The 23,240-nt window shown below is 44.6% G+C and overlaps 2 protein-coding genes and 1 non-coding gene across 5 annotated transcripts in view; 2 read left to right on the top strand and 1 right to left on the bottom strand.

Annotated features, from left to right (window-relative positions):
- Positions 1-23,240, top strand: part of Tcp1 (t-complex 1) — a 31,858-nt gene that overhangs the window by 5,749 nt on the left and 2,869 nt on the right. The window contains exons 8-12 of one of the 3 annotated variants that reach the window (XM_037200350.1): positions 700-875; positions 1,208-1,331; positions 1,790-1,982; positions 2,100-2,263; positions 2,867-3,007. In XM_037200350.1, coding sequence (XP_037056245.1) covers positions 700-875; positions 1,208-1,331; positions 1,790-1,982; positions 2,100-2,263; positions 2,867-3,007 — 798 coding nt within the window. Of the gene's footprint in view, positions 1-699; positions 876-1,207; positions 1,332-1,789; positions 1,983-2,099; positions 2,264-2,866; positions 3,174-23,240 lie in introns of those variants that run through there. The other 2 variants (XM_028866673.2, XM_037200351.1) reach the window with 2 other exon arrangements.
- Positions 1,551-1,679, top strand: LOC114691404. Its single transcript, XR_003734212.1, has one exon. It is a non-coding gene; the product is annotated as a small nucleolar RNA SNORA20 (small nucleolar RNA).
- LOC114691378 (acetyl-CoA acetyltransferase, cytosolic-like) lies at positions 3,077-21,936 on the bottom strand. Its single transcript, XM_028866675.2, has 9 exons — positions 21,845-21,936; positions 21,460-21,594; positions 11,722-11,903; positions 8,664-8,781; positions 6,622-6,765; positions 5,611-5,733; positions 4,735-4,889; positions 3,752-3,862; positions 3,077-3,438 (listed from the first exon to the last, which is right to left on the bottom strand). Exons 1-9 carry the CDS (start codon positions 21,897-21,899, stop codon positions 3,268-3,270), a joined length of 1,194 nt encoding a protein of 397 aa, XP_028722508.1. The 5' UTR covers positions 21,900-21,936; the 3' UTR covers positions 3,077-3,267.

Genomic DNA, 23,240 nt, shown 5'->3' with positions numbered 1-23,240 from the left:
ATAAATGTGGACAGTCATGGCCTTAGCTCAGGACATTGAAGCGTCTTCACCATCTGCTCTTTAACATATTCTTACAGACCTCTCATGGGTCTTCATTCTCTGGTCTTCTATAACTTCTGGTTCAACGCTGAACCACTTTTTTGTTATTTGTTTGTTTTCTGAGACAAGGTTTCTCTATGTAGCCCTAGCTGTCCTGGAACTCCCTCTGTAGACCAGGCTGGCCTCCCACTCACAGAGATCCGCCTGATTCTGCTTCCAAAGTGCTGGGGTTAAATGCGTGTGCCACCACTGCCATCGTGAACCACTTTGTTAATCCCTCTATGTAGGGCTGGATTTCTATCTTTCTTACTTGTCTTGACTTGATACAGCTTGAGATTTAGTGATGTTTTGGGATTGTCATTAATAATCTATTGCATCCTTAAGGTGGGAGAAGGCACAAGGTGGTGGGGTTTTTTTTGTTGTTGTTTTGTTGGGTTTTTTTGTGGGTTTTGTTTTTTGTTTTGCCACCCTTAATTAGGAACTCAAATTGTAGTTGAAAGAGCAAGTATTATTTTCAAGTCTTTGAAATTAACATAAGTTGGACTGATTGAACTTCTAATTTTAGTGGGAAAGAATAGTTAATAAAATGTGTAACTAGTGAAAGCTACAGCTGCATTATTTAAAATGCTGAAGTTGTTCGTTTTGGTATTTTCTCTGTAGAGAATCAGATATCACCAAGGAGAGAATTCAGAAAATCCTGGCGACTGGGGCCAATGTAATTCTCACCACTGGTGGGATAGATGATATGTGTCTGAAGTATTTTGTGGAGGCTGGTGCCATGGCTGTTAGAAGAGTTTTAAAAAGAGACCTCAAGCGTATTGCTAAAGCTTCTGGAGGTATGTCTTCTCCCAGCCTGAGACAAACTACTTAGTAATACATGTGACTGGGTCAAAGGTCTTTTAATTGTAATATTGGTACTCAGTTTTTTCCTCCTTATGGTGGTGCTCTAATGGAGTCTTTCCCCCCCCCCCAGGTAATTGGAAAAGTTGTTTAATGATGAGTTTGTTGGAAATGAGTAAACTGATTTTATCTCAAAAATGACAGTTTTGTTAAGTTGTAGTGGCTTGTTTGTAACCTTAAAATAATGCATTGCTTTTCTTATAAGAAAAATCACTAAACTGAAACCATGAAAAAAAAAAATATGTATCATTATGACTCTTTCATACAGCAAGTATTCTGTCCACACTGGCCAATTTGGAAGGCGAAGAAACTTTTGAAGCTACAATGTTGGGACAAGCAGAAGAGGTTGTACAGGAGAGAATTTGTGATGATGAGCTGATCTTAATTAAAAAGTAAGAACTACTTTTGGTTTTTCGAGACATGGCTTCTCTGTGTAGTTTTGGTGCCTGTCCTGGATCTCACTCTGTAGCCAAGGCCGGCCGCGAACTCACAGAGATCCATCCGCCTGGCTCTGCCTCTCGGGTGCTGGGATTAAAGGTGTGTGTCACAGCCGCCTGGCAAGAACTACTTTTGTAAGTTACAAAGCAATGCAGATTCTGTTTTAAAAATTCTTTCCCATTTATTTGCTGCTCTAGTCTCTCAGTGGTAGGAGCAGTTATACGCATGGGATAAAATAATACTGGGCCATTGTAAATTGGGATGAATTTGTGTTTTGTCTCTTCTACATGGTCCAGACATTGTTCTTGGTGCCTTATGTTTAAATGTGAACAGGATTTAACCAAGGGTGTTTGCAGTTAATATTGTTTACATTAATTAAAGAACACTAATGACTTTACTTGTTTTTTTGTAGTACCAAGGCTCGTACATCTGCATCAATTATCTTGAGAGGAGCAAATGATTTCATGTGTGATGAAATGGAGCGGTCTTTACATGATGCTCTTTGTGTGGTGAAGAGAGTTTTGGAGTCAAAATCTGTGGTCCCAGGTGGAGGTGCTGTAGAAGCTGCCCTGTCCATATACCTTGAAAACTATGCAACCAGTATGGTAAGGGTGGATTCGGAAAGGCGGCCTAGGAGATGGTGGTGTTGGGTAGACCTGTTGGGACCTACTGCTGTGTGCTTTGTTTTCTTTCCTGAAGACATCGCATGTCTTTCTTCCTAGGGATCTCGGGAACAGCTTGCTATTGCAGAGTTTGCAAGATCTCTTCTTGTTATTCCTAATACACTGGCAGTGAATGCTGCCCAGGACTCCACTGACCTGGTTGCCAAGTTAAGAGCTTTTCACAATGAGGCTCAAGTTAACCCAGAACGTAAAAATCTAAAGTGGTGAGTATACAATGTTCCATTGTCAACTGTCATGAGTTCATCATAGTACCTTTGTCCCTCCCTACACCTTGTGAAATATTTGTCACATACTGAAGCATTACAGGAATCATTGTTGCTTGGTACCTATCGGATGGTGGCTGCTGACTTTTAGCAGTGTTCTAGGTGTAAACTCTGGATTCCATCCTGACACTCTGGATAGTCTGTAAGAAGTCCACGAGGATGATCTTAGATTATTCTTACCCTTTTCAGGCAGCCCCCTCAGCTTACAGTGAATACAGTCTCAGAATAGTGTATCATTACATCATCTGGTCCTTATGAGGACTTCATAAAGTATACATAACACCAAGTAAGACAACTGTGCTGTCACTAGGCAAAGGAATCTTTCGGCCACCAAACTGTATGCAGAACTTGGCTGAACATAATATCAGCATGCAACATGTGACTTTTGCTAAATGTTTGGCAGGTAGGTTTCTCTGCTACACTACCAGCTTTTCTACTCCCAGAGGTACACTTGTTAGAACTCCCAGTCTTGTGGACTAGAATAGCTGGAATACTCCATATCAGCTTGGAAGAGGTCATTGAATCAGATTTCTACCATTACAGGATTGGTCTTGATTTGATTAATGGAAAGCCACGAGACAACAAGCAAGCAGGGGTGTTTGAACCAACCATTGTTAAAGTGAAGAGCTTGAAGTTTGCAACAGAAGCTGCAATCACCATTCTTCGAATCGATGATCTGATAAAATTGCACCCAGAAAGCAAAGACGATAAACATGGAAGTTATGAAAATGCCGTTCACTCTGGAGCCCTTGATGACTGAGTGGATCTCCCTTTTATTTATAGAAGTGTCAGGTGCAATGTCTTAGCCCTGGGTGACTCACATTAAAGTTCAGCAGGCTGTCCACCTGGGTTCCTGTCCTCACTTTGGTCCTCTGATTTCACCTACTATCTAGTGTGTCACTGATTTAACAAGAACATTTCAAGGCTGATGGCTGTCAGGCAGGTCATCCTCTCTGAACACACATTGCTATCCCCATCCCACCCCCAATGCACAGGGCTGCCACACCACGTGTCCCGCCCATTCTCTCAAGGCTGTGTAACAAGGTCACTAGAATCCTACAGCCAGATGCTCCCAGAGGATGGCCCAAGGCAATGGCTCCTCCATCGATGTTGACCTGCAGGAAAGGAGAGGATCTTAAGTCAGTCTTGTGTGGACACAGGCTAACACCCCCAGTCTTGTCTTTCTCCTCTCAGTGTTAATGCTAGCAAACCACCCTTTCAAACTCAACTTTCCCTGTAAAGCTTAGGAGTAAATACTGCCTGTGACAACTCTGATCCCTTGTTTCTAGAATGTCCTGTTCATTGTGAACTAACATACTCAGTTCTTTGTTGTGAAAAGCAACCAACAAGTCAACTGAACACATGGCAGAAACAAACTTGGATTGTACAAGCTCACTAGCGAACAGCACAACTTGCCCTATTGGTTACCTTCTCGGGGTTTAATCCAAGTTCTTTAGCTATTGCAACAGAGAGAGCTGCGTAGGCTTCATTGATTTCAAATGCGTCAACATCTTCCAGGGACCAGCCTGCTTTGGCAACCTACAGGAAAAATGAAGTTAAACCATTAGTTATTGACAGATACACGATGTATGGGATTCTGGAAACTGCTACTATGAAGTTAGGTGTGTCATGGTGCCTTCTACCTGTGTCCCGAGGGTTCAGTGGGCTGAAATCAGCCTACATAATGTTCCCATAAGAGCGATATGACGGACTCCTTTAGTGACACACCACAGTGTAGAAGATACTCTAGCTAGAGAGTGGCAGGCCTGTAGTCTGGGCTTTTAAGAGGCTGGACAGGCCAACTAAGTTTGAGGCCAGATTGAGCTATGTAGACAAGGCCCAGCCTCAGAACCAAAAAGATGTACTTTACCCCTAAGGTAGGAAGGAAGTCCAAACTGTCCTGTTAGGTGTAATATAGAACATTCAGATCTAGTACTTTTTAGGTTTGAACTGGCAGAGAGCTGCAGGTAAAATGCTTTGAAAGCACTTGAGCTCAATCCCCAGCACCCATATTTTAAGAAAGCCAGGCTTAGAGATGTACACTGTAAACCCAGTGCTGAAGAGGTTGGGGTGGGCAGGCTTGGGGCAAATGAAACCTAGTGGCGGAAAGTCAAAGCACCTCCTTACATCGAGAGTGGAAAGGTTTAGAGTGGAGGTTTAAAGAGTGCTTACTACAGAGCAGCATACTTTTTACACCATGTATATGCACACAGAAAAGTGAAAATTTAAAAGTTAACGTCACTGCTAATGCTCACCTGTAACCTCAGCATTTGGGAAGCTACTAGGTGGAAGAGCAGTTCAATATCCTCTGGCTACACAGTTTGAAAGCAGCCTGGGCTTCCTCAAACCCTGTCATACATGTGTCCGAGTGTGTCCACAGACACACATACTCATTGCTAAAAGAGACTCACAGCTTGCTTGATGGCTGGAATTGGTCCTGTTCCCATAATGGAAGGCTCCACACCAGCCTGTGACCAGGAAACTATTCTTGCTAAAGGTCTCAGCATTCGACTCTCGGCTTCTGTCTTCTTCATAAGAACCACAGCAGCGGCACCATCGTTCATCCCTGTAAACAGGTGACCTGGTTTCTACAGTGCTCTACAACCCCAGGTATATACCCAGGGCCTCCTTTTCTACCTGAAACCATTAAGTTACTGACAAGTTAGCAAGGCCCTTTGCTGTGACTCATCAGACTTCACAGTGTACTCAGAAGTGGTCAAGTATGGAATATGTCGACCATACATTGTGAGATGCCCCCAATAGCTATGGAGATGAGGGGGATGAGGCACCGAGGATGAAAGAAAAATGAAGAATAAGCCAAGGCCTTACAGGTACTAGGACTTCCTGGAATTGGAAAAGTATGTAGTGAATGAATATAGGGTTTTGTTTTCAGATAGTGTCTCACTATGTAGCTCTGGCTAACCTAGAATTTATTACTTAGACCAGGACAACCTTGAAACCATACAGGGTTTCTCTGTGTAATAACCCTGGCTTTCCTGGAACTCACTTTATAAACTAGGCTGACCTTGAACTCACAAAGATCCACCTGCCTCTAACTCCCAAGTGCTGGGATTAAAGGTGTGCACCACTATACCCAGCTACTCTGGAGCTCTTAAATGTCTAGATGTCAAGAAAGCAAATCACTTCAGAACAGATTAATAACCAATACTATAGAAAGGGCAAGCTTTTCCATAAACCCAGCTTTAGGAATCATTTTGTGTAGAAAGATTGGCTTGGTAGACCTCACCAAAGTCTGCACTTTCCCCAGTGCCCTTCAGAAATTGAACCTGTTGCATTGGCAGTGGTGACTGTTCCCGTCCCATCGGTAAGAAAGTAAGGTTTTAGCTTGCCCATGGCTTCCATGTTACTCCCATGGCGAGGAAACTCATCAATTTTCACTTCAGTAAGACCTGAAAAAAGTAAAACCAGTTACCTGGGATGAAGACAGAGAAGGCAGAGCTGGGATTGGGGACATCTCAGAAACAAGAGGATTCATATTTGGCAGAAAGGTTTATTAACGTTTACCCACTTCCATTCCAGTAGGAATTACTAGAATTATTACATGCTACCCTATGAGAACTCTTCATGAGACAGTCTGGCTGTGTTCCAAATCCACAGGCCTTCCTAAGGACAGAAGTATTTGAATTGTATGTACATGGGTTTGTGATTGCATTGAGCTGGCTAAAACTGAATCAGGAGCAGAACAATCCACCCTCTGTGAGCTGAACATGGATGTCAGTTATTGATAAGGGAACTGTCTGCAGATTCTGCTTTAGAGCATGGACAGTAACCTAACATGATACATCCTCTGCAAATAGGATGTGAGATGTACATGGGAGCAACTGGAAAGGCTTTATTTAGACTGCATAGGAGAGTTGTCTTCCTGACAACCACAAACTGATGCTCCACTTTTCATGGAGCCCACTGGATAATACACATTGCAGCTGTGGACAGTTTGAAGATGATAGTTTCCCATGTGACCATATCCCAAGTAGACAGTATTTTTCAGCCAGGTGTGGTGGCTCACCTGTAATCCCAGCTCTCAGCAGCACAAGCAGGAGGAGGGTAGCCTGGTCTACATAGTGACCTGTAGTTCATCCAGGGCTACACAGCAGGACCATGTCTCAAAACACCACATCACCATCTGCTCGCTCACATTCATGCTCACATTCAGATGTATAAAGTCTACACCTTTACAACTTGTAAAGACCAGTTCCCAAATGGCCCTACCTACCATCCTTGCAGGCGTTATTGACGCCTGCAAACAGGCTCATGTTTACTGTGCTCTCCACACTCACCTTTTCTGGAAGACACCAACACTGGCACAATCTCCTTGTCAAAGTGGCCAGCTTTCTGTGCACGCTCTGCCCTGTTCTGGGACAGAACTGCAACCTGGTCCTGGGCTTCTCTACTCACTTGCCATTTTTTGGCTACGTTTTCAGCTGAGGAGAAGAAAAAGCGAAAACAGCATATTCATGAGTTGGGTTTTGGTAGCTCAAGTTACTCACATTTAACCAGAATTAACAGTACACACAGCAGACCTCTTGGTAAGGGAGGCACTGCTCTACAGGCTGGTTCTGCTGTCCTGATAGTGGACCGGAAATCCAGTGCCTCTTGACAGGCATTTCTTTTCTTTCTCTTTTTCTTTTTTCTGTTCCCCTGAGACAGGGTTTCTCTATAGCTTTGGATCCTGTCCTGGAACTCACAGAGATCCACCTGCCTCTGCTGGGATTAAAGGCTTGTGCCACCATGCCCGGCTTTTCTTTCTCTTTCTATATAAGGAAATGTAAACTTCCAGAAATCAGTATCCAGATACACCATTAATATTTTTGCCCCATTTACCAGAACATTCTCTTTCCTAACCACCTGAGGCAAAGATGAAAATACAATTCCCTTTTATCTCTGAATTAAATCAATATATACTTCCCTTGAACAAAATATTTATAGATTATTTAAAAACAGAATTGAGCTGATGATATGTCTCCGCAGCAAGATAAAGATGCTTGCTGCCAATATTGAAGACCTGGATTCCACAGAGGGATAGTAACTGACTACTGCAGGTTGACCTATGACCTCCAGACAATCACTTTAGTACTTGCATACCTGTGTGCCAATGCACACACAAATACAGATTTTAAAACCCTTTTTAAATAATCAGGAAATTTAACATCAATACTAATTCTTAGCTCATCTTCAGAGTTGATCTATTATACTATTAAATCTTGAGAAAAGAGAAAGCCAGGTGTGGTGGTGCACACCTTTAATCCCAGCACTTGGGAGGCAGAGGCAGGTGGATCTCTGAGTTCCAGGCCAGCCTTATCTACTGAAATGAGTTCTTGGACAGCCAAGGCTACACAGAGAAACCCTGTATTTAAAAATAATGTTGGGGTTGGGGATTTAGCCCAGTGGTAGAGCGCTTGCCTAGCAAGCACAAGGACCTGGGTTCGGTCCTCAGCCCTGAAAAAAAAAAGAAAAAAAAATGTAGAATATTATTTTGAAGGTGTGATACTTTTGTTTATGTTGCATTTGTTTAACTGTAAAGCTGTGTTACTGTGTCTAAAACACCTAATTGCCGGGCGGTGGTGGCGCACGCCTTTAATCCCAGCACTCGGGAGGCAGAGCCAGGCAGATCTCTGTGAGTTCGAGGCCAGCCGGGCTACCAAGTGAGTTCCAGAAAAGGCGCAAAGCTACACAAGAAACCCTATCTCGAAAAATAAATAAATAAATAAATAAATAAATAAATATAAATAAAAAACCTAATGGTCTAATAAAGAACTGAACAGACAATAGTAAAGCAGGAGAAAGGATGTATATAAGGAGAAAACTGAGAGGAGGATAAAAGAGGAGTAGGAGGACTCCAGGGACCAGCCATCCAGCTACACAGCAAACCACGGAGTAAGAATAAGAATTACAGAAGTAAGAGAACAGGAAAAGCCCAAAAGCAAAAGGTAGATGGGATAATTTAAGTTAAGAAAAGCTGGCAAAAAATAAGCCAAGCTAAGGCCAGGCATTCATAATTAAGAATAAGCCTCTGTGGGTGGTGGGCCTCCAAAAGAGCAAAAACAAACAACAAAAAGCCAATGAAATAGACTAGTGAGTTAAGAGACTTGTTGCCAAGATGGATGATCTGAGTCCAATTTCCTAGATTCATATGTTGAACAGACAGAAACACACACACACACACACACACACACACACACGGAGAAAGAATCACCAAGTTCACTACCACGCCATAACAGATTAGCAGGACAGCCTTCAGACTCAGAGCTTCTGCAACAACACTGTCACATGCTCTCGTCAACCTCTTTAAAGCTGGTGTGTGCAGCCGCATCAGCCTCACCTGTAATGCCCATGTGGTAGTTGTGAAACGCATCTGTGAGACCATCACAGAGGATGCTGTCAGCCAGCGGCATCTCCCCCATCTTGACTCCTGCTCTCAGGTGAGCCAAGTGAGGGGCCTGGAAACAGGAAGTAAGAACAAGTTAGACTTGGTTGTCAAGAGCCCTCTCCTTAGGATCCCACTCAGCCTCAGAATGGTCTGGACAGTGCTTCCTCCCTTTTCATTTACCCATCAAGCCCATCTTCCCACTACCTGCTTCCCCAGGTCAGGGCCTGAAACCTCTTGGCATTAGCAGACAATCCCACCTGCCTTCTCTTAGCAATCTATTCCTCTGTAACTTGCCCGTTTCTCTCTCAGACCTGTCCATTCTGTGTCTTCATTCCTTATGGGGTCATTTTTTTTCCTTCTAGAGATGTAAGCATTACCTAAGGAGATGGCATAAAAACCAGAATCATGTACCTACTTTAAAAAATGTTATGTGTGTGTGCCTGAATGACTTTATGGATACCACGTGAGTGCACACCAAAGAGACCAGAGGGTATTGGATGCCCTGCGGGACTATGGGCAGATGTGAGGCCCCTGACATGGATGCTAGGGACTGAACTTGGATCCTCTGCAAGAATAGTACAAGCCTTTCACTACTGTTCATTGCTCCAGCACATCCAATATCTATTCTGATAGGAGACAGAATACCCATAGGGAGAATACTTAGGGTGCAATATGAACCGAGAGGGGGGTTTTTGAGGAGAAGTTATTCTTGACTTCCAGCATTTCAAAAGCAGTCAGCATACAATGGAAAGGGTAATAATGGGCAAGGAGTCAACAGAGGTGAATCAAAGTACATTTAAGTGGCATACATTTAAATGCCATACATTTAAATGCCATACATTTAAGTGGCAGCTCTGGACATCAGTGTTCCCACCTGTAAACTGGGAATAACAGCACTGACGCCATGTTGGCTTGTGTGAGCACACACAACAGCCCTAGGTGCAGGCCTGCACTTGACTACATCCAACCAGAAGGACTCCATTCACTTTGTGACCTTTGGCCTCCTCCTGAGCTCTGCAGTTGCTGAGCTCACTGATCTCTGACCAGTGGCTCCAAGGTCAGACCTGGAGCTGCCTCCACAAGAAGGTACTGTTCCACTGCAGGGCCAGCTTGAAGGACACAGGTGACACAGACCGGAATGGCAAGCCTCCTGGACAGGGGCAGCTCCCTGTGATCCTCGGCCATGTTCTTTCCTTTGGTTTTTGAGGTGAGGTCTGGCTGTGTGATCTAGGCTGGTCTTGAGTTTCTGGACTCATGTGCTTCTCAGCCTCCTGATCAGCAGGGACTGGACATGCTTCACCATGGGTGGCTTTTACATGTCCTACCCTCTAGAAGATCAACAAGGTCTGGTCCCTGGGATCCCTCCTGATCAAGGGCCATGACAGGAAGGTTAAGGGGCAACGTGTGACTCAACTCTTCCTTACAGAGGAAGAAAAAGAAAGCAAGGCAGTGTCAGTGAGATGGCTCAGTACATCAGGCACTGGCACCAAGTCTGACGACCCGAGTTCAATCCCCACAACCCACCTGGTGGAAGGAGAGAACCCACTCCAGCAGTTGTCCTGACTCCACCTGGGGAGGGGCATGTGCCCACTTCCCAGTAACATGGGTGAGAAATGTGTTGTGTTTACTATTATTTCTCTTTGGAGATTAAAGGTGTGCCCCGCCTCACCCAGCCTCTATTATTATTATTTATTTTTAAGAAGAGGAGAATGACAGTAGTGCATGATGGGAAACAATCTACCATGGAAATGAAAACCCTGACAGCATCTCAAGTGGAAAATCTGGGGACCTAGCCAGGAATATGAGTCAGGAGCAGTTGCTCCTTTGTTGAACTATCTAATTTTTATTCTTTGATAGTAAGTAGAGGAGTTGAATTATGAATCTGGATGATTCAGGTGGCCTTCATGACCTTGTCAACTTCCTAAGGATGATACCTCTCAGAAGTTAGTCAATGGCCTATGAAATAGTGTCATTTTAGTGTTCTCAAGATAAATTTCTTGTAATAGACATGTTTATTAACTATTTGTGTATGATAAAAAGGAGCTTTTAAACCTTTAAAGTTGTAAAGAAGACAACTCCTAAAAAAGCTTTGGCCAGGTGGTAGTGGTTCACACCTTTCATCCCAGCACTCTGGAGGCAGAGGCAGGAGGATCTCTGTGAGTTCAAGGCCAGCTTGATCTACAGAGTAAGTTCCACGACAGCCAGGGCTACACAGAGAAACCCTGTCTCAAAAAAAAAAAAAAAAAAGAAAGAAGGAAGGAAGAGAAGGAAGGAGGGAGGGAGAAAGAGAGAGAGAGAGAGAGAGAGAGAGAGAGAGAGAGAGAGAGAGAGAGAGAGAGAGTGTGTGTGTGTGTGTGTGTATTTTAGTTTTGGATACTTGAAAAATATCCAAAAATTTCCAAAGGTTTTTTTTGGGGACTGGAGAGATGGTTCAGAGCTTAAGGGCACTGAAGAGATTGAGAGCACTGACTGCTCTTCCAGAGGTCCTGAGTTCAATTCCCAGCACCCACATGGTGGCTCACAACCATCTGTAATAAGATCTGGCGCCCTTTTCTGACCTGCAGGCATACATGCAGACAGAACACTGTATACATAATAAATAAATAAATCTTTAAAAATAAATATATAAACTAAAAGGTTTCTCTGAGCACAGTGACAAATACATAAATATACATATCACTCAGGAGTCAGAGCTGGAGAGGCAAGCACAAAAGGCTAGGTTAGACACAGCAAGTCCTGGGCTAACCTCAGCTACATAGTAAGCAGGGATAGCTACTCTTGTGGGTTCGTTTCAGAAAACACTGTGTGCTTCTGGAACAACAGCTTAGAAAAGTTATCCTCTGCCTCCTCCACTGCCTGGCTGACAGGCTGTTCTTCACACAGGATTTCTCATGCACCCTGGAGAACAATGAACATTCATTCAGGCACGGGTCCAGGCTGAGTGGCTGTCTGTGTTCCTCAGCAGGACATGCACCCTGCTGAGGAGGATGGTGGGCCCCTAGGCACTTACCTTGCTCATGTTCTCCATGCCTCCTGCAACCACAATGCTGGAGTCGCCTATGGCTATGGACTGGGCTGCCAGGCACACGGCTTTGAGGCCTGAGCCACAGATCATCTGGCAGCTCCACGCTGGAACTGAGTAGGGGATCCCTGCCCCCACACTGGCCTGGCGAGTAGGATTCTGCCCACAACCTGGAACAGGGAACACAGGAGCCTCTAAGTCATCAGGGGAAAAGGTAAAAATCGGGGACAAGTGAGGGCTGAGTCGAGGAGATGGCCTGCCGCCTCCCATGCCTTCAGGCCAGCTCAGTTCTCCAGCAGCACAGACGCCTGTCTCCTCTCTGCCTGCCACTCTAGACCTGGGACAGATGGCACCTTGTGTGACTCCTCCACAAGCAAGTTCCCAACACCTTAGGACAGAGCCTCGAGGCCTTCATCTCTAGAGAGGGCCAGACTTTTCCTCCTAGTCGGGAAGACAGGTAGTTAAGACCAAGGGTAACAGCCAGCTAGTTCTGCTGCCTGTAAACACAAGGCGTAATTCAGACTTGGAGAGCATTTTGATCCCAGAGCCTAGGCATAGGACACTCAGAATAAAAAGGGGGGTTACTACTCATTATACTGTGAATAGAGCATATGTAACAAATTATATATATAATCAGGCCGCTGCAGTAGTTCACAACACTCTTTAAGCTTAGGCGGAGATCATACACAAGGTTCAAAGCTAACCTGGGCTCTACTCTAAGTTTGAGACCAGCATGTATTACATGGTCAGTTTGAGGCCCACATGTACTACAGAGCAACTTCTAGGTCAGTCTGCACTACATAGTAAGGCTGTCTTAAAAAAAAAGTGGAGTGGGGGTTGGAGAGATGACCCAGTGGTTAAAAGTCCTTACAGTCCTTGCAGAGGACCTGAGTTTTGTTCTCAGCCTGTAACTCTAACTCCATGGAACTATCACCCTCTCTTTGCCTCTGTGGGCATTTCTCTCAAGTACTTAAACTCATATACACATATACATAATTAAAAATATAAAAAATGGGCAGTACTGGTACAAACCTTTAAGGCAGAAGCAGGTGGATCTCTGTGAGCTAGAGGCCAGCCTGGTCTACAGAGTGAGTTCCAAGACAGCCAGGGCTACACAGAGAAATCCTGTCTGAAAAAAATCAATCAATAAATAAATAAAATCTACAAGCAACACATATATATTACATATTATATATATACACACATATACATATATAATATATATATAGCAAAATAACTGATAAATACCTTTTTTTCTTTAACTGAGGGGACTCTCTTCAGTTAGAATAAATATAACACATACTTAAAAGTAGCAGAAGGCCAGGGAAGTTGGTTCCTCACATACCCAGGATATGCAGGACCAGGAAAGGCCACTGTGGAATGCTGGAGTTGGAGGGAATCACCAGCCAAGGGCTTACCATTGCCCCTCCCAGCCTCAGAACAGAGGCTGCAGAGAGCAAAGGCTCCCATTCTCTGTGCCACACATCCTGTGGAACCAGACAGCCAGAGGGACCTGAGAACTTGACCTTTCGGCTTAGTTCAACTGGGCCAGCAATTCACTCCCAAGTATTCCTTTTCTCCTCTTTAATTTTATTCTTCCATCTCTCATGCTGGTTTTGCTTTTTCTGTATATTGCTCAGGTTTTAGGCCTTTCGTTTGCATTTCTTCACCCAGTTTGCTGTTCTTTACTATACTCTTTGGACACCTTAAATAGTATCCTCATATTCCCATGTGCCTCCTTCTCACCTCCTCCTCCTCTTCCTCTTCCTCTTTTTCCTCCTCCTCCTCTTCCTCTTCTTCTTTTTCCTCCTCCTCCTCCTCCTCCTCTTCCTCCTCCTCCTCCTCCTTCTTCTTCTTCTTCTCCTTCTCTCTCTCTCTCTCTCTCTCTCTCTCTCTCTCTCTCTCTCTCGGATTCTCTGTGTAGCCCTGAGTTTCACTTTGTAGACGCCTCAGACTCAGAGATCAGGTTGCCTCCCCGAGTGCTGGGATTAAAGGCATGCACCACTGTCACCTGGCCTTCTTCTCTTTGTTACTTCTTAATTATAACCTTCAGTAGCTTTAACAGATTCTGAAATCTATGGACTATAACAGTCTCAACTTTCCCCTCCCAGCTACTCACCTTGAATTTTTTCAAAGTTAATCTAATCCTTAATCATTACCCACTCTACCTTTACAAAGTCCATCTAAATACTTCTTCCTACCCATGCCCTCCTTTCCATCTACCACTTAATCCTTATCCTTATCCACCCCATTTCCCTCCCACTCCTAATCTTATTAATTGAAATTCAATGCGTTCCATAGTATGTTTGGTTGGTTGTTCTCCAAGTTATTGATGTCAAAGTGTCCACTGTTATTAATTGCCTAGTATGATGATTGCTTAATGAAATTACCAAACATCTCTTGTTACTATCCCATAGAATAATATAAAGCTTATGTCAGGCATCCAGAGCTTCTGGTCTGAGGAATTATTTTCTAAACTACACACTCAACACTGCCATCTCCAAGTCCCACTTGAACATTGCAAATACTTGAACTAAAAGAATATAGCTGATTTAAAAGAAAAAAAAGCAGGCAAGCAAATAAACAACACCAGATACCTAAAATCTCAACACAGAAACATAAGAAACATAAAAAATATAAAGTGAGAGGTGATGGTGCACTCCTTTAATCCCAGCACTTGGGAGGCAGAGGAATGTCTACAGAGCTTGTACCAGGATAGCCAAGGCTACACAAAGAAATCCTGTCTCAAAAAACAAAAGCTAAATTCAACAAAAACCAAAAAACAAACAAGACAACATAATTCCTCTAAAACATTAACCCTAAAACAATGGTATCTAGTGAGTGAGTTAAATGAAGCCCCAGCCATAGACTATGACAGTCATATTCAAGAACACCAATGGTTGAATGAAACAAGACAGGAAGGAGATGGATGGTCTGAAACAGGGATCCAACAAAGAGAGAGAACTGGTGAAGAAAAAGCAACCTAAATTCTGGAAATAGAAAATGTAATAAGTTAGATTAAAAATAGATGCTGAGCCGGGCGGTGGTGGCGCACGCCTTTAATCCCAGCACTCGGGAGGCAGAGCCAGGAGGATCTCTGTGAGTTCCAGGCCAGCCTGGGCTACAGAGTGAGTTCCAGGGAAGGTCCAGAGCTACACAAGGAAACCCTGTCTCGGAAAAAAAAAAATAGATGCTGAGCAATGGTAGCTCACTTCTTTAGTCTCAGCACTTAGAAAGCAGAGGCAGGTAGATCTCTGAGCTCGAGGCCAGCCTGGTCTACAGAGCGAGTTCTAGGACAGACAGTCAGGGCTACACAGAGAAACCTGTCTTGAAATATCAGAAAAAAACAAAAACAAAAAATTAAAAACAGATAAAACCCCTCTGTACAGCCTCAGTGATGATGGAGTCCACCAAGGACAGGACAGAATGTCTGAGCTTAAAGACCAAGTGGAGGAACTATCACAATCAACAAGGACAAAGACAAGAACTCCAAGATAGGTGCAACAGACTGAAAAGACTACATTTGTGGATTAGAGGCAAAGAAGAAGAATCTCATTCTAAAGGCATAGAAAACAAGAATCGTAACAGAAAATTTCCCAGAGTTAGGAAAATAGATGCTAATCCAGATACAAGAGGCATTTGGGACACCAGACAGGCCAGAAGAGAACTATTCTTGTCACATTATAATTAAACCACTTAATATACAGAATAAAGAAAGTAAATATAAAACATCAAGAGAGATGCACCAAGTCACACATGAAGGCAGACTTATCAGATGACACCAGATTACTCAACTGAAAGTATTTTATTTTATTTTAACTTTTATCTTGTGTGCATTGGTGTGAGGGTATCAGATCCTCTGGAACTAGAGTTACAGACAGTTGTGAGCTGCCATGTGGGTGCTGGGAATTGAACTCCGATTCTCTTTTTTTTTTTTTTGGTTTTTCGAGACAGGTTTCTCTGTGTAGCTTTGCGCTTTCTGAACTCACTTGGTAGCCAGGCTGCTCGAACTCACAGAGATCCACCTGCCTCTGCCTCCCGAGTGCTGGGATTAAGGCGTGCGCCACCACCGCCCGGCTGAACTCCGATTCTCTAGAAAAGCAGCCAGTGCTCTTAACAGCTGGACCCCTCAGCTGAAAGTTTACAAAGTCTTAGGGCTTGGAAAGATATATAACAAGTTCTGAAAGATAAAATGCTGCCAACCTATAATACTATACCAGTAAAGCTATCTGTTATAATTAAAAGAAAGATAAAAACTTTCCATGACAATAATAGACTAAAGGAATTTATGGCTATTAAGCCAACTTTACAGAACATACTTGAAAAAAATACTTAGAAGAGATAAACAAATTCACCCATGCAGCCACAGGAAAGAATAAATCAAGCTAGAATAATACCAAGCAAGAGAGAAAGAGAACAAAAAAAAACAAACAAACAAAAAAAACCAAACAAACAAAAACACTAAAATTCAACAAAATGGCAGGCATCAATGAGCACCTTTCAAAAATAACTCTACATATTAATGATCTCAATCCCCCAATCAAAAGACTCAGACTAGTAAACTGGATTGAAAAGCAGAAACTATCTGTTGCCTCCAAGAAACACCTCACCAAAAAAGCCAGACACTACCTTAGCATGGAAGACGGAGCTTTGGATTTTTAGATGTGTGTGTTTAATTTCTTGAGCTCAGGAAGTTAGAAAGGACCCGTGAGAGGAGGAGAGGAAGAGGTCTTAGGGGTGAGGGGCCATTAGACATAGGCATATGATAGTAAAAGAAGGAATACTGGGGGCTAAAATTTTAACCAGGGATAGGGACGGATAATGGGGGAGAGGAAAGAATGAATGAAAAACCCTTATGGAAACAACTACTCTGTAAGCTAATTTAAAAGTACATTTTAAAAGAGGGTTTAAACAAAGATACCCTACGAAAGTGGAGCACACTTTCTCTAGAAGGCGTGGGTTGGTAGTGTAAACCTGGTCAAAAGCCCATGGCTCAGGAAATCATAAACCCTAGCTGAGGGAACCTGAACTTTGTTCCCAGCACTCATGGCAAGCAGCTCACAACAGCCTGTAATTCTGGGTCCAGGGGATTCAAAGCCCTCTTTTGGCCTTCACAGGCACCCTCACATATCTATGCATGTATATATACATACATGCACATATATGTGCACACAGATAGATGCACTAAACAAATAAAAAAGCAGAGACAGCTAGATCTCTGTGAGTTCTAGGCAAGCCTGGTCTTCATGGTGAGTTCCAGGACAGCCAAGGGTATACCACGAGACACTGTCTCGACAAACAAATAACCCTCCTCCCAAAAGAGAACCACCCCTCCGAAACAAAACGAAACAAAAAGCTAACCGGCACAACACACTGTTTGTTAGCCCACACAGAAACTTATCACCTTTAAACGATAACTTTTTATCCTTGTCTCTAAAGTCTCAGGTTAATATCGTAATATAAAATGCAGTGCAACTGTGAAAGTCCAAAGTCTCTCTAAAAGTCCAAAGTCACTTAACAGGGCTTCCTAAAAATAAAAATAAAAAGCAAATTATACACTTAAATATTCTTGCTGGGTTTGGTGGTGCACACCTTTAATCCCAGCACTCGGGAGGCAGAGGAAGGTGGATCTCTGTGAGTTTGAGGCCAGCCTGATCTACAGAGAGAATTCCAAGACAGCCAGGGCTACACAGTGAAACCCTGTCTTGAAAACCAAAAATAAATAAATAAACAAATAAACAAATAAAAACAAAAAACAACCACACTTAAGTAAAACCCAAATCTAGCGGTATACATCAGACCCTCATAGTTCAGGTCAGACAGCCTTCTGGGATGCAAAGGGCTTAGGCATCCACTGCTCCGCCTTTCACCCCACAAGGTTTCCTGCTGCTTCTAGCTCAGTCCTTACCTGCAGCTCTCATTGGTAGACATCCCACACTCTTGGCATCTCCAATATCCTGGAGTCTCTGTTCCACCTGAGGTTTCACCTTCAATAATTGCCTCTCAGAGACTTTCTGTAAAGACCAGACCATGCCACAAGGTGCCAAGCCTCACGTGCTCTCCAGAACCCCTCAAAATTGCATTTTCCATGCCTTCAAAACTACTACCAGACAATGACTCCTAGACTGCTGAATCTGATTTGCAGGTCAAGATGTGGCCTGGCCCCCCTTAGGCCAGCTGCTGTGTGCCCACCCTAGGGAAACACTTCCTTAGTGTCCTGATGAACCATAGAAGGTTTCATCTCCATGGTGAGGATGGTCTTTGCTCATTCTGATTCTTCAGTCCCATCCTGATCATCAAACAGACTCTCAATCAAAATATCACATGACTGACCCCAGGCCCAGTTCATGATAAACTCTCCCTCTGAAATCTCTTGAGCTAGGCATCCACAGTCCACATTTCTACAGTATTACTGTCTTCCAAATTTCCACTAAAATGGCCCATGAAGTACTACAAATAGCAAGGGATTTTCCAGCCTAAGTTTCCAACATCTTCCACGTTCCTCCCAAAAGGCAACATGGCCAGCTTTTGCGCAGCAACAAACCTATTCCTGATAACAATTTCTATTCTAACTGGTAAATACTTGATGCGGTGATAAAATATCCTGACAACTGAGAAAGATAAGGCTTACTTGGTTTATTTATTTGACTATAACAATTCCCTTATATAGTCCATCACTTCTGGGGAAACTAAGTCACAAGCTCATCACCTAGTTGCGTCACATCCAGTCAAGAGGAGAGAGAAACAAATGCACCATGCTGTCTGCTTGCTGCTGCGCATACTCAGCCAGCTCCATCACTTTTTTTTTTTTTGTTTTGGATTTTTGAGACAAGATTTCTCTATGTAGCTTTGGTGCTTTTCCTGGAACTCACTCTGTAGCCCAGGCTGGCCTCAAACTCAGAGAACCGCCTGGCTCTGCCTCCCAGTGTTGGGATTAAAGGCAGGCGCCACTGCAGCCTGGCTCTCCCATCACTCTTAAGCAGGGAAAAGCTATGATATGCTTCTGCCTATGTTCAGGATTGGTCTTCCCATCTCAATTAACAATTGAGATGAGTGAGTGCTCAGGACAAGTCACAGGTCAACCGTGTAGAGAATTCCTCCTCCTTAAGACTCTTCCGGGTGATCTTAGGTTGTCTCAACTTGAAGGTAAAACTAAAATGCACAGCTATTATGCACAGCTTAGGGAAGACATTATTGCATCAGCCTGGCGTTGAACTCACAGAGATCTGTCTGCCTTTTCCACTTGAGTGCTGGGATTAAAGGTGCTAACATTTAGCGGAACATGAGCTCCATGCTGGAGATCTGATGCAGACAGTGCTTACCCCTTAGCTTCCAGAACGGTGCTCAACACATAGCAGTGACTCTGTAAATACCTCCTATGTGACTGGGGGAATGTCTTGGCTTAAGGAGTACGATGGATATGTGTTCAAGTGCTGGCTCCATGTCAAACAGTGGCCTTGGTGAGTGACGACATCTCGGTTTCATTCACTCCTCTATTGGATGGAGTTAGTCGGATCCACGAGGCAGAGGAACAGGGTTCGGTGAACAATGAAGGGGAAGCGCTTTGGCGCAGTGCTTCGGAAGACATACACCTAACAGGTCCTCACTGAACACTGTCACGTTTTGTCGTGCTTATGTAAGAAATTCTGCAGGAGCCCACCGGTGAGGTGTGGAAGAATGTAACAGAAAAACCAGTGATGGAATGTCCTTTGACACAAGCAAAGGTCTTTGAGTCACTGGTCTGGGAAGGGAGGGAGGAGGGAGCGGTTGAGCACAGTCAGGCCGATGACAGGTCATAGTCAGACCTTGGAGGGCCATGACACAGTGGTGTGGCTCAAATAAGACTTTAAGCCCCTAAGGACAAGTTGACAGAGGGGCTCAGAAAAGACAGTGACAAAGCCAGTGTGACAGTGAACAGTGGGCAGTGCAGGCTGAGGCCTCAAGAGCTGAAGACTCTAAGGTCATCATCCTTAGCTACACAGTCAATTTGGGGTTGCCCAGGGCTGCATGATATTCTAATGTCAAAAACCAAACCAAACCAAAACCCCAAACAAACTATGGAAAGATGGCTCACTGGGTAAAGGCACTTGCCACTGAGCCTGATGATCTGAGTTTAATTCCCAGGACCTGTATTGGGGGGGTGGGGAGAACAAACTCCTACAAGTTGTCCTTCAACCCCATGCATGCACTGTAGCACCCCTCAAAAATCAGTCAATAAATAAATGTAATTTTAAAACTTTAAAAAGAAAAGTATCCAAGACAAACTACAATACCAAACCAAACCAAAAGAACATAAGAAAATACAGGTTGAGCATCACAGTCTCAAAATCAGCAGTCTTCCAAGATAGGAAACTTCCTTTTGTTTACAGCGCTGGGGATTAAACCCAGGCTTTGTGCACGCTGGGAAAGCTCCCTACAGGGTCACCAGCAGCCGTCCCCTCCCCTCCCCTCCTCCTGTCCCTTTTCTTCTTTGACAAAGGGTCTTGCTAGTAGCTCAGGCTGGCCTCAACCTCATGACGCTCAGTTCTCAGACTCCAGAGTGCTGGGTTACACCCTCCTACCACCAGGCTGGGCAATACCAATTTTCTGAGTGCTGAAAATATGCCACAGTAGACCTCCTGTGTTGGGTAGGAGTCACAATGAAGGGTATGACAGGGATAGGTAGGTCATCGCTAAAGACTGTCCCATCCCCTTTACATGGGACACACAAGACTGGTTTCAAGTCCAGAACCATAAACATTTGTATAACCTCCAGCCAATTGAATATTCAATATATATAATTGAAATTCAATATATATTGAAATAAAAAATTCTGTTGGTGGGTTGTAAGTTCTGAAATAAGTAGCTTTCTAAACATGGAATATTCAGAAGCTGGAGAGATGTCTCAGTGGTTAGGAGCACTGTCTACTCTGCCAGAGGACAGGTTTGATTCTCACACCCACTTGGCAGCTCACAGCCATAACCATCTGTGACTCCAGTTCCAGGGAATCCAATGTCCTCTTCTGGCTTCTGCCAGCACCAGGCAGGCAAGTGGCACACCAACATACATGCATCTAATTTAATTTAATTAATAAAATTAATTTAAATGGGCAAAACGCCCATTTAAAAATCATGGAGTATTCAACCTGCACACCTGCAAATGGGCAAGGTCTCAGACACAGTAAGAACAGAAGTTGGTTTTGAATACTAACAATGAACAGAAATTGGTTTTGAATACTAACACTTCAGGCTCCAAATCAATTATCAGCACGGAATGGTCAGTGGTCACTGGTCTACAAACCCAGCAGGAATCAGAGGTCAAGTGAAGGCATTCTTAGACTCTCCCGTCTTCTTCCAGGGAGAGATTAAGCTCCCACGAGTGAGGAACAGCCTATCTCATGACAAGAGGACAAGGGTATACCTGTTCTGTAAAGCCAGCCTTCCCGCTGCTGGCACAGTGCCAGGCCCACACACTTTTACCAAATGTGTGGCGTTTTAGGGGCATGTGGCACACTATGCATACTCTCCTAAGCACCAGGCTGATCATCAATGCTGCTAACAATGCAAAGGCAGTACAGATCGGTGGTCTAGGAACATCAGCTTAGGAAGGAGGGGGGACAGAAAGGATCCTGGCGGAGGGAACTCTGAGCCAAGAAAGGTGCGGTGGCGAGTGTGTGTGTGAGAGTGTGCAAATAAATGGTCTGTGTCTAATGAGCCTGACTTCTCCTGGGGTTACTGAGGAGTTACCTGCGGCCAAAACGTGTCCAAATATGACCTCTGACACCTCTTCTGGAGCCACCTTGGCCCTCTGTAGGACTTCTTTGATGACAGTCGTCCCCAGGACGTGGACAGGCACAGTAGACAGGGCACCATTGAAGGAGCCTGTAAGGGAATGGGGAAGAGGGATCTGAACCCAGAGCACACTGAGGACCACCGAGGAGGAGGAGGACACATGCGACAGGGACTTTAATGCTTCGCCAAGCCCAGAGCTGCCCAGGGCCTGAGCTCAGACCGTCAGTGCCTTGCACTTGCCACCACAGTGTGACCGATGGGCCACCATGCAAGCGGGCTGTCGGCCAGGTACTCTATGCACCTGCCAGGTAGCGGGTGGGAGGCCTTCGGGGACACTCACCTATGGCGGTTCGGGCCGCTGAGACGATGACCACGGGGTCGGAACCTGCGTTCATCCTGTTGCTCCGCTGGCTGGCGTCTGCACAGCTCTGGCTGCAATTAAGGAAAACTTTGCTGAGTCCGGCTGAGCTGGGGGTGGAGCCTACAGCCGCCCCGCCCCGCCCTGGCTCAGCACCCCGCCTCTCCCCCACCCCCCAGGGAGGGTCGGACAGTCTGTGTGTGTGTGTGTGTGTGTGTGCGCGCGCGTGTGCGTGTGCGTGTGTGATGTAGACAGTGTTTGGTGCCGGATCGGGTAGAGACCTGGGGATTCCTGGTGTGTAGGTTGGGGTGGGCGTGGTCAGCGTGCAAAGGCCCAAGGGAAGTCTCAGGCTGTAGACTTCTGACACATGCAACGCACTCCTCAAATCTTTCTCTGTACCATGGGGGTCACAGTCCCCTTTTTCACATTGTGGGTTCTGTTTTTGTGTATTTTTGAAGCAATGAGGGTGACTGAAAGTCTACCTCTGGTTCAGCTGGGAATAGAATTCCCCTGGCAGAACTCGGGACCCATGCCATGAGCCAGAGGGAGCATGATACAGTGTCAGTCAGCTCACGGGGACTTCCTACAAGTGTGCCTGGGCGCTGTAAACTGTAGTTCACTTGGATGCAAAGAACAAGTTCTTGTCAAGGGGAGAACCCCAGGGGCCTAGGATGGGTCGCTTCTGGAAGGTGCTCTGTGGATCCTCACTAAAGTTCCCTTAGGGCCATGGATCATTGCTGTTTAAAATACCCGTAGCCAAAGTTAGAATTTGCTAGCACTGCCTTTATGATGTTAGAAATGGGCCTGGGTCCTGTGTGTCGTCCTGCCCCCCCCCCAGGTCCCCCTACCCCCACCAATGGGTCACACAATCCACAGTATGTGGGCAAGCCAAAAGTGTTATTTCTAGAGGGTGTAGGACTGTGTTAAATTCTGCAGGCTGTGGTTGAGGCTAGGCTTTCATTCCTGACAGGAAGGGCACATGCCTCACTCCAGGTGGCTAGAGCTTGGCCTCACATTTTTTTTTTTTCCGGAAGAATAAATATTTTTAGATTTATTTTATGCCTATCAGTGTTTTGTTTCTTTTGCCTGCCTGCATGTATGTGTACCATGTATGTTCCAGAATCCCCAGGTAGGTCAGACATGATTTCACAAAGAAACCATTAGCTAACCTGGAAGTCACAATGTAGATCAGGTTGGCCTGGAACTTAGAGATCCACTTGCTTCCTCCTCCCAAGTGTTGGGGTTAAAGCTGTGTGCCACCAGGCCTAGCCTTAGCCTTACATTCTGATGTCATTGGCTAACTCAAGTGTAACTTTTGAGAGCAGATGTAGCCTTGAGTACATACTACTATCTGAGAAAAATGCTGACTGGGGAAGGG

Source organism: Peromyscus leucopus, chromosome 8a (assembly GCF_004664715.2).
Source record: "Peromyscus leucopus breed LL Stock chromosome 8a, UCI_PerLeu_2.1, whole genome shotgun sequence".
NCBI classification, from domain to species: domain Eukaryota; kingdom Metazoa; phylum Chordata; class Mammalia; order Rodentia; family Cricetidae; genus Peromyscus; species Peromyscus leucopus.
The sequence above is the reverse complement of the archived record's forward strand: the minus strand, read 5'-3'. Positions and strand labels throughout refer to the sequence as shown.